This window comes from Cyprinodon variegatus, unplaced genomic scaffold, assembly GCF_000732505.1.
Source record: "Cyprinodon variegatus isolate N-32 unplaced genomic scaffold, C_variegatus-1.0 Scaffold203, whole genome shotgun sequence".
NCBI lineage: Eukaryota > Metazoa > Chordata > Actinopteri > Cyprinodontiformes > Cyprinodontidae > Cyprinodon > Cyprinodon variegatus.
The window spans coordinates 726175-738213 of NW_015150656.1; the positions used below are offsets into that span (position 1 = coordinate 726175).

At 37.6% G+C, this 12039-nt stretch overlaps 1 protein-coding gene across 1 annotated transcript in view; it reads right to left on the reverse strand.

Annotated features, from left to right (window-relative positions):
- The window catches only part of adgrd2 (adhesion G protein-coupled receptor D2), a 76398-nt gene that overhangs the window by 20992 nt on the left and 43367 nt on the right, over positions 1–12039 (reverse strand). Inside the window, exons 19-22 of the mRNA XM_015379900.1 lie at positions 8668–8788; positions 4556–4597; positions 4380–4433; positions 2564–2711 (exon numbers count right to left, since the gene is read on the reverse strand). Coding sequence (XP_015235386.1) covers positions 2564–2711; positions 4380–4433; positions 4556–4597; positions 8668–8788 — 365 coding nt within the window. The remainder of the gene's footprint in view (positions 1–2563; positions 2712–4379; positions 4434–4555; positions 4598–8667; positions 8789–12039) is intronic.

Below are 12039 nucleotides of genomic sequence, written 5' to 3' on the forward strand. Positions count from 1 at the left end.
CTATTTGATTTCATCAGCATGGTCCCATTGTTTTGCATGAACACAAAGAGATTGGCTATCTTTTAAAGCCTTTGCAGCCTCCAGAGGCCTTTATTTTATTTTAATATTATTTTACAGTAGGAAGACAGGAAATGTGGCTAGAGAAAGGAGTCAGGCAGGAAAGGGACTAAAACCTCCAACGGTAGCATCAAGAATTTTGTGCTTAACCCCCACCCCAAAGCCTCTCCCAGACAATTTTCTTTTTATTTTAAAGATTTTAAAGATTCTTTATTTATTGGGTCAGCCAGTTTTGTTTTTTTAGGATTCATATTCAATTTGAAATTTAATATGTTTTGTCATCATATTTGATTAGTTCAATATCAAAATAAAATTTTGGGTTGGGATGTTGTTCTTCAGGACAAACATTGAAACTAGTGATCGTTGACGGGACAATGGTTAGTTGATTAAAACGTAATCCTCTCCGAGGAGATTGATAAACTATGCTTTCTGTCCCTCAGTTTGTTTGTGTTTTTTTTTTTTTACTATTTATTTATTTAATTTTTTATAAATAACTTTTCATAATCTTTCCAAGTCAAATGTGGGAATTTTATTTAATTTGTGTATAGCACAGAGACAAAAGTGACAAAAAATCTGTGCAATCTGCCTAATCTGCCAAGTCGAAGCCTCTTTTTATGCAGTCAATGTGACATGGGAAAAAATCGGATAAGAGAACAGAATAAATGGCTTATTAATGTGCAAGATGCTCATGAAATGAGGCACATTTTAGTGCCTATTTAATGCAGTTTAATGACTACATTATTAAACTTTGATGCATATTTTACAAATATGTTTATTAGACTTAGACTTCCTTTATTGTTATTGCACAAAAAAAACAAAACAAGGTGAATCTTGACAATGAAATGTCGATTACTTGGCTACCAGTGTAACAGAGCTAAGGCCTTATCCCTGCAAAATAAATATGTTTATTGTGAAATTTAAGGGGGAGGTTTAGTCTTCCTAGTAATCAATTAGCAATCCCCACTGGTTGGCCTAGAGTCTTTTTCTTGTAAACGACCAGATTGACATAGCTTTTTAATCAATTTACTTCTTGGCTGAATGATTAGTTCTTCTCTACCTTTTGGGCCCAATTCTGCCAAATAAAATGCAAATGTTCAGAAGAAATTATTCAGCAGCTAAGATCCTCTTCCTGTTGTCTTAATGTTTTACCCACAGGTTTTATTAATAAGATTTTTCACACCTAATGTGTCAAACAGACCGACTGACTCAGAACTACAACAGAACTCTCCTCACTGAATCGAAAATGAGTGAAATGAGTGAAAAATTAAACAGAGTGAATGGCTTTAAGACAGAGGACACTGCAAGTTTTTTACCACCTCCAGAAGTTCTCCGATGACTCGGCCATTGTGAGCTGTGTTTCTAAGGGGAACGAGCTCAGTACACAGTACATGTTGCAGTGTTAAAGTACCACTACGAGAGTACGTTTGGTCCCACAGTAATTGAGATTGGGACCAAATTTACTCTTGAGTGTTACTTTAACTCTGCAACATTTACTGTGTACCAGTCGGTCAATAGACTTTGTGGTCTGGTATGAGAACACCCTGCCTGTGTTTCTAAACACCAGTAAGACCAAGGAGACAGAGACAACTTCAGGAGACTGAAAGAGACTGAACAAGCTGGTGAGGACAGCCACTTCTATCCTGGGCTGCACTCTGGACTCTATGGAGGAAGTGACTGGGAGGAAGGTGTTGTCCAAGCTTCATGAACAATACCTTCCCCCCCCTGCAGCAGACCGTAGAGGAGCTGAGCAGCTCATTAAGTAACAGACATCCCCGTATTTTAAAAGGAGTGCTACCGCAGGTCATTCATCCCTGCTGCCATCAGACCTTAAATGCCACTGCAATATAACCCAGTTTAATAAAACTGCAATAACTTATACTATTCATCTGTTTAATGAACCAGAAACTGCACTTTACCTGCCAACTCTTTAATGTAAACGATGCTGTATATATAAGTCAACTTAAATCACTCCTTTATTTTTTACAATCCATTATATATCTTGATGCACTGTATAAACTTCATTCACCTTTTCCTCCTATATGTACTTTCTGTTTGTTTATAAGAGCCCATGTCATAAGCAAATTTCTCCATTGGGAGATCTTTAAAGTTCTATTCATATATTTATATATTCCTGCTCGGTGTTTTCTTTACATAGAAAAATTAAAACCAATCTAATTGTATGAACTGGTTGATTTCTCTCTGATGTACTGGGTACTGGGATCTGAGACTTAAAATCAGTTTATCATAGAGGTTCATGGTTAATATACTTGGAGTTCTTTATTAAACAATGCTTTGTGAAACTAATCTCAGGTTTATACAATAACCCAATATATATCATAGAATATTCAAGTTATAGAGTATAAAAATATTAAACAATTATGACTAAAGCATTATTCAATAATTGTTAATTAAAGAGACCAGAGCCCTCCTGCCTAAACATTTTCTTTCCAAAGTTAAATAAATAAAATTGAGTACATATTTTAACCAAGAGCATGTTGCAGCCTACCATTTTTGATGACCAGTGATGTGGAGGCAGAGCTAAATGGTCCAGAGGTCTCACTTGTTTCTGGGCTGGAGGAGGTTGGGGGACTCCGACTCCAAGGGGTTATTGGAGCCCTCTGGGAGGGAAGGAAGCTGGTAGGCTGAGAGCAGTTCTGCAAAATACATAAGTTTCTCAATTACAACTGTATTCTGGTTTTACAAGTTTCTTACTCTTTCAGCTTTTCAGAAAAAAAACATAATTTAATGTTTATCAATGATAAGTAAACAGAAAATCCATTTGTTAGTTGTTGAGGTCATTAATTTAGATAACAAAGCTATCCTAATCCATCCGACCTCATTCAATTTGTAATTGCCTCCTTCACTGTTAGAAATTAACACATTTCCACAATAATTAACAGTATTATTTTACAGTAACTTGTTGTAGCTGATTTCTTATTCTACAGTAAAAGAACCTGCCACGGCCCCATGGGACCTCAACACTAGGGCTTCTGGGGTCAGGCTTCTCAGAGACTATGCCCCTTTTGGATTTGGCCCCACTGGGGTCGGGCCTGAGGTGCTCTTGCCTGCTTTTCTCTGGTGGGTTTGGCCGTCCTAATACCTGGAGCTCTGGTCCCCTCTTTATCAGTCCTTGGCCCTATAGGGTGAGTCTGTAGTCACCCACACTTGCTATTGAGCATCTTTTCCTTCTAAACAGAAGTATTTCTGTCTCTATCTCTTTCTCTCCCCCCTTTATTCTTGTGCCCTGTCCCTTTCTCACGTCCCTTTCCATCTCTGTGTCTGTGTTTACTATTTTATTCCCTAAATCATTTTCACAAAATCTTTACATATAACTCTAAGTGGAATCTTATCGCAAAAAACATAATTGTCTGCTTGGAAAACAAAATCTGTTGGGCTATAATCTAGGTCTTGGATTGGCAAAACATGACACAAACAGAAAGAAAACCCCAAAAATTAACCATTTTGTGTTCATACCAAACCGTAACCTAAACTCAAGTGACACATAGTCCTACAGTAAATATGACCCCCTGTGGAGTCCAGACACTCAACAAGGAACAGTTGCTCTCTACAATGTGCTATTCTTTTGGCAGAAAATAGGCATAATGTGTTAAAAAAAAAATAAGACACACACAAAATCACATTTCTATCCATATTAACACTTCCATTCATTATGCCTAACCCTGACATTTATCCTAACCATTATCAGTATATTCCTAACCCTTACCCTAATCTAATGTTGATTAACATCATACCCCAAACTGACTCTCTGCGATTACAAATGTAGGTCCACCACATTAGGACCAGCTCTCAGTCCAATAAGGCCTGTTGGTCCTCGGATGGTGAGTAAATATATCAAAAATGGTCTTAAATAGGTAACATAAACAAGTACACATCCAAACTTGCCTCTCTATCTTTGTTGGGCCTTTCCCCTGACTTCCATTAATTTCTACAGCCTAACCATGACCCTTACCCTAACCCTAGACATTATGGGTTCATACCTAACCCCAACCTTAACTTAATTCTGACCCTGACCCAAAAACAGCAATTCCCATCATGGGGTTCTGGCATTGGGTCCCACAAGGAGCGGTCGGTCTCCACTATGGTCTATTTTTCCAGAAAATGGGCCACTCAATGTGTTAAGGTTAGACTCACTAATAAAGGGACTGAGAAAAAAATGTTACAGTACATTCAAATCAGACTATCATTTGCTTGATGTTGAAAACACATAGTAAGATTTTTTTGACATAAAAATAAGATAATAAATCCATGAAGACATATTTTTTCACAGCAAGTATGGATTAAAGGACTGTGAACCCGCTTACCGTGAAAGACAGAGCCTTTCTTTTCTCTTTGATCCTCTTTATGGCATTTCTCACCTAAATCAGATACAGACTTAATCCCACATGCTATTTCATACACATTGTACAAAACACCGCATTTTGATAATATGTTGCTGATCCAGCAGCAGCTCTAACAAAATACAGGAATGCCATCTTACCTCACTGTTGTAAACAGCATACACTATGAAGATATACAGGCCCTGTGGAAAAGTAAGTTAGAAAATAAGGAAAAAATAAGCATAAGAAACAAACTTTTATTGACAATGTGTCTCTATTTAGTGCCTCATTTTGCAACCTCTGTAAAACCATGTTTTTCTCTTCACCTACAAAAGGAAAGCATTTACTGCAAATTCATTGCTATTCATTTCACCTCCCTTAACAGTGTTTTCATGTTGGATTCAAAAGAGGCTGTTTTTTAAAAAGGGCACCTTATTTAACAACAAATCTCCTCTGTTTAAATAAAAGAGATAAAACATTCATCAGACAAATTATTTGCAGAAATACCCTATTTTTTAAAAATTGATATTTGTTGACCTTGAATCAGTCCAGACATTGAGATCAGAAGAAATATTGTCCCTCCATCTAACTATCAATGCTATGTAATTCCAGATGTACCAAGGTTGGCTCTAATGGGAAAAAGGGCTAACAAAGTCATACTTTATGTGAATTGTTCAACTATGTCTGAAAAGAGATATTTGAACTAGTTTTCGGAAAACCTGTTTTATTAGGCCATGTGGCAGTATGTTCTACTATCAACTGCAATTAGAATAAACAAGAACCCTTAATCCTAATTTGATGTTAGATTATAATACAGTACAAAGGCCATATTTAAGGCAAAGGGCAGAAAAAGAGACAGAAAAGCTTTGTATGAAAATCAAAATAATCTAGGAGGAAAAGTAGGGTTCATGTGCTGCTCATAACATTAACTTTAACATCTGATCACCAGCTAATGTGTGACCACCTCTATAGAGGGTGGGGTTTTTAGATCCGTGTTCATATTATGCCAAGGCGGGAAAGACATGAGCAATACCCTTAGAGAACCAATAAATTTAGCCAATCAAAGTGTTAGAAGACAAAGTGTTAGAAGGTGATTTCCATTGATTAACAGAAAGCAGGTTCAGTTTGAGGTCTTGAGATCAAAAGCACTCTGATCATACACTAAGACAAGTATCTCAAGTGTTAAATTGATTTGTTTAAATTAAAACGATGTACCAAGAAGAGTGAGCCATAATTACTCCAAAGTAAAGAAAAATACTATCTGCTAGTTACTGACAAAAAAAATATAACATCTATTGCCCCATATAGTAGCATAGCCAAGTTATTGGGTTTGGTAGCCATTATTTGTCTTAAGTAGAGTCACAGTGGCTTGGATAGTTTTTTTTTTTCCCTTATTAACCTATTGACCATTTTGATAAATACAAAGGTGGGTTCTCAACGCCTAAGCAGCCAAGCTAGGTTTTAGCCAAGAATGATTGGTAATGGGTTGCCTAAAATAATTTAAATTAGCGTGTTTATTATTTGCTTATCTTTGTCTGATATAAAAGTTTGCTTCATGAACTAAAACATTAAACTTTGACCAAAAAAGAAGCAGGACAAGAAATTTGTAAAAGTTCAACATCATTCTACTGTTTTGCTTTCATGTAATGCATAACATATGGCAGGGAGAGATGAGCATATACAGATCAGAATTTGTAATGGGCCAAGCAGTAAGGACAGTCAGGCACAGGGGTTTGTCAAAAAGCAGAGTCCTTTTATTTAACCCAAAAAATAAAATGGATACAAAAATAGAGGTCAAAGGTACCAAAACTACTCAAATATACATGTAACAGAATAAGACTAACTCAAACAAAGTGACCTCCCTTAATGAGAGAAAGGGGTCCACAAAAGAAAAACATGAGAGTAAAAAGGAATGGTGAGAGTACCAGTCCCTGTGGTGCTCCTGAGCTGCTGGCTACTTGATTAGACAGTTGACCCTTCAGTCTTACAAACTGTGGTCTGTTTGTTAGGTAGTTTTTGATAAGGGTGATCGTTGATGCCTCCACCTCCACCAGAGTCTTCTGGAGTTTCTCACAAAGTCAGTAAGGCTGAATTGTGTTAAATGTTGTGGACAAATGATCCTCACTGGGCTCTCTGCCTTCTCTAAGTGACAGTGGTTGTGTTGAAGCAGGTGTATGATGGCTTCTTCAACAGCGGTAAGTAAACTGCAGGGGGTTCTTATTGATGCTTGTTTGCTTGCTGAGGTGAACCAGCAGGAGTCTTCATGATGGAATATCATGGGTGCCATCTACTACATACATATAACTTACACTAACATTAAACCTTATTGAGCTTTGTTTTTTTTTCTACAGAACATAGTGTTATTTTGATTGGCAGCATCTCCTAAGCAGCAGCTTGTAGTGTTAAAACTGTACATTAAAAGAACACAAAGCCTCTAATTCAAAAGCCAACACCAATATTTTTTTTTCGTATTTCAAAACAAGAACATGAAATATAGCAAAACTTTCACCTAGGTAGATATAACTACATGTAACTCGGTCAATAATGTTTAAGATTAAAGCAGCCTTGGTTTTCAAAACTGACTAAAATTATGCTCCCTATATTTTTTCAGGTTTACACAACTGAAAATAGTTTACTAACCCCAAAAAGCGTTTTAGATTTTTTCATCTTTTTTAATTATAGTACGTGAGTTTCTCCTGCACAAATCATAGTCTGGCATGGCAGATAACCAAGTTCAACCAGATCATTAGGTGATCTGCATGTCAATATATCCCAGTGTGAGAATTTAGAAGTGTTACTGTAGAGCACTTTCAGTGGTTATTCAATAAACTCATGTTATCCTATCTTTTCCTCAGTTTCATTGCTTCAGAGGAAAGCTGCTGATTCCTCCAAATCCTCCTACCAACATGAGGAAGAACTCCTACTGTAGTGTTATCTGGCCTCAAGTGGACTCTGGTTGTAAATCTAAATTAACTAGCAGCTCTCTAGAGGTCACCCAAGGGCTAACTCATTTTGATTCATTGAAGACACTGGGAGAGCAAGAGGGACGAGAGGGGTGAGTAAAACAAGGAAGGGACATAACAGACTGGAACGAGGAAAACAAGAAGGTGGGGGGATTTATATGATAAAAGGAACTAAAGGAAGTACATTAGACAGAGGAAATGAGTGCCATGTTATCTGAGGAGAGCTACATGTAGATGTGAAGTTCTTCAAAGAGTCAACATGTTTAAATGAATCTGATAGTGAAAACATTAGCCTTTTTAAGCAAAATGGAGCAAGTGAATAACAGCCCTAAAACACCAATATCACAATGAAGCAGAAGGGACTCTTGTTGTTCTTGAGTTCTTATTTTTTGCTAATGGTTGCATGAGTTGCATAATTCAAAGAATCTCCCCACTTCATTTATTTCATAAATGGCTGGACAAAACTATATTTGCTTTGTTTAGAAGCTTTTCTAAAAATCTATTTTTTTTCCACAATCAATGCAAGATTCCATGAATGCTGCTCCAATGCTGTTTAATACTGTGATTTCTGTAGATATTTGAGTGTATACTGTACATGTTTTCTTACATGAATCAAACACGCCTTATAAATGAAGCTCATCTGAATAATAATATTAAAAAAAAAAAAGCTGCAAAAGTATAAGACCATGTTATTATTGTCAGTGTTGAGTTCTTAAATTACCCTCTGTTCCCCCCTTGTGCTTGTTTTATTTCCCCTTGGCTTCCTCCTAGTTGGTCTTGCCCACACCTGCTCCCAATCTGCTAATTAGCCGGTCTTGGTTCAGTCTCCCCATATATACACCACTTCTGTAGTCACTCAGTGATGTTTTGTTGATTTGTTGATTCCTTGTCTCTGGCTCCCCACGTGAGTTTTCCCTGATGTAATTTTATTTTTGGTTCTCAGTTTTTTGTATTCTTGGATTACTGAGCTGCTTATTAAATCTGTAGGACTCACCTCTGACTCCTGGTCTCTGCATTTGAGTCCTAAAAAACCTCCACTCAACCTTGACCTTTATTGATACATGGCTCACACAGTAATGTTGTATGTTGTTATTCTTTTACATCCTTGAACTGAGGAAGCCTTTTGGATGAGAGGTCTTCTAGAAAACTAATGTCAAGTTGCCTAAGCTGAAATGTTCAAGCTACATCCTTGTAGTTTTATATATAATATATAATAAATAATACATTTAGGTTTGTTCGGTATCTTATATTTTTTCAAATAATGTCAGTATTTACACGGCACTCTCAGATTTTTCATTGCTCTAACTAACCTGTAAAGAATTGAGGATGATGAAGATGTAGCTGAGAACCACAGACAGGTGCACCAGTACTCCACATATCCATGTCAGACCCAGGACAGGTAGCAGGATAAGAACAGGACGGGTCACAGCCCTAAAAGGACACAGAAAAAAATACCTTCATTCATCACATAGAGTAGATTAATGAGTGTAAGATAAACAGTCATGTGAACATTTAGGAGACCCTTCACAAGCTTGCTTTTTTCTAAAAAAAATTATCTGATAGCAACTTTTACATCACTCGCTGACTAAAGTAATTCAAATAAACATTTACTACATTTTTCTCCTCAGCATGTGGCAATTTTAGGTCAGCAATTTCAGGTATATAAATTACTATTATTATAAAATAATATACAAATGTGTAATAATAAATTGAGATTCCAAATAAATGTTTTTTGAATATCAATCTTTTTTTCTGCAATAAAAATTACAAAGCACTAAATCCATTTCTGTTTGTTGTGCTGTGTAGGCCTCAAAATTGTTTTAGGTTCTCATGTGAGCAGTGTAATAATTCCCAGCTGTGATTGTTGCTATTTCACCAGACCTTCTCTTCTATTTCTATTCTCTTGTGCACATGACCATTCTATCAGTGGCTTTTGCTATGAAGATAGCTGGTCTGACCTCCTCTTCACATGTGGTGACATCTCTAAAGGTGTCTGTTATGATTCTGGCTTAAATGATCTGTTTACATTCTGCTTCACCTTTGACTGCCAGGCTGAATGCTGATTCTGTCCCCCTGTGCCATCTATGCCCACTCCCAATCTGCACAACTCAGCTCACCTTATCACATGGACTTGTAAGTCCAATGTGAACCAATGATCCAGTTATTGCGGATGTGAGTAGATGATTCAGTGTTCTTTCCTTGCCTGTCCTCCTGACCACGTCTTGTTCAGTTCCCAGATTACCATCTTACTTTCCCATTACTAAATTCTCTGCCCTGCTCTTTGATCTTCTGGACCATCTGATCTCTGAATACTCGCCACAACCCCCATTGTCTGATCTGTTTGCCCATTCAGTCAGCTATGAAGAGAGACAGTCTTTTTTACCCCCCTGTTTACCTGTGGAGACGTTATCCTGCTGCTCTCACTGAGGAACCAAAACAGGATGTAACGTCTTCACCAGAATCCTGAGAAGGTTAGTGGCTTCTCCTCTGAGTGTTTTTGAAATCATACAACTCATCCCAGCCACTAACATGTCTCTCCCTACCTAGTAGGTCTGGTCTGTGATGTTGTATTCTTATCAAGAGGATTTATTTTTTAATAAATCTTTAAAATGTTCACATTTATCTCTGGCTAAATTGTCCGGTCCTCAGTCTGTCTGGTCAATAAAGTTTGCCTAAATGTAGCTGTTATAGAAACCAATTGCCTGCTATCACTCGCTTCTGTCCTAATCATCTTGAGCTGCTGCTGACATATGCTACTGAGTGTTTACAAATAACTGTATTTCTTCAGAACTCCATTTTAATAACCTTGGTGTTCAGTTTAATGGAGTGCCCATATAAAAATGTGTCACTGTAAACATACAGTAAACCTTTACTAGGTTATACTCTAACAATCTAGTAAAAATGTATTCCATTTCTTTAAAGACTATTTCTTGGCTTGATTGGCTTTTATTTTTGAAAGCAGACAGGAAATGGGAATAGGAAAGAGGGAAGAATCGAACCTGTGATGGCTGCATCTAGGACTTTATTCAATTCCTAATCTGCTAAGTTTGTCATAAAAAGAAACCACATTTTTTAGCCCCTTTTCACACTTTTCTCGCTCAAGTGACACAAGTTTATGTAGAAAATGAAGCCCTTTAATAATCAAGGTAGAGCTAGGTACTGTAAGGTGGATCTGTAGAAAATTGGAGAACAAAACTGGGCTCTGCATGTTTAGAGCCCAGTTTTGCATAAAGCATATGGTATCTAAAAGATAGAGGTGAACGCAATAACAGTATTGTTTATAATGAGATGCTCACAGCTTTGTAAAACTTACCATTTTCTTTTGCTCCAAGTAAATTACCAGAAATGTCTGAGGAAGATAACATGCATGACTTTTTGAGAAAATTGCTGTTACTGGCAGGGTGCTTACATGGATGCTTTACTTTAATGAAATTATTAATGAGTGTCATCTTGGCACAGTTTTGTGGACGATTGAACAATGGCAGGAAAGTTTAAAGAAGGTACTGTATATTTCATGGAAAAAATAAAGCTTAGCTTCAGTTGAAAGTTAGTGAGCTTAATTATCTTTAGGACCCGTTAAATAATGACTTCTGTCAGTCTTAACATCACTGTATATCTTCTCTGTTTGTCTTTGGTGACACCTCAACTGTAGACCAAGAAAGTGCATATGACTAAACTGTTTTGAGCTGCGAAGATGCCATTTCTTTCAATTTCATAGTGATATGTGAAGATAAAAATACTGAGATGTGCATTTATGTAAATACAAATGAAAACCAAATAAGTCTAACACATGGTAAGTGGCTTGTACGTATATATAGTGCCTGTTCAAGTCAGGGGAGTTCAAAACACTTTATACTACACTCAGTCAATCATCCATTCATGCACACAGATTCTACTGTTCTATATTACATAAAGTACAAAAGGGGCCGCTGCTTCAAGCCATTTTCATTAATTGATTTATCTAACTTCATCCTCAGACTGCAGGAATACTGGGACCAAGACCATACAATTGTTAACCTCCTCTCCTGCTAAAACAGATTCAGGGAAGGACATACTGACCAGTTTTCCTCACTCTACTACATTCTCCTACAACCCTTCTATTTTGCAATATTTGGTGTTATTTCTGTCTTTGGCTTTTTGATTTCATGACCGGTTTGGTGGTGGGTCAGTGATGGTCTGGCGAGGCATATCCATGGAGGGAGGCACAGATCTATACAGGCTAAATAACGGCACCCTGACTGCTATTAGGTATCTGGATGTAATCCTTGCACCCATTTTCATACCCTATGCTGGTGCAGTGGGTCCTGGGTTCCTCCTGGTGCACGACAATGCCCGGCCTCATGTGGCCAGAGTATGCAGGCAGTTCCTGGAGGATGAAGGAATTGATACTGTTGCCTGGCCTACACGCTCGCCTGATCCAATAGAACACCTCTGGAACCTTATGCTTCGATCCATCCGATGTCGCCAGGTTGCACCTCAGATTGTCCAGGAGGTCAGTGATTCCCTTGTCCAGATCTGGGAGGAGATACCCCAGGACGCCATCCGTCGTCTCCTTAGGAGCATGCCCCGACGTTGTCAGGCATGCAAACACGCATGTGGGGGCCATACAAATTACTGAATACCATTTTGAGTTGCTGCAAGGAAATTTCAGCAAAATGGACTAGCCTGCCGCATCATGTCAC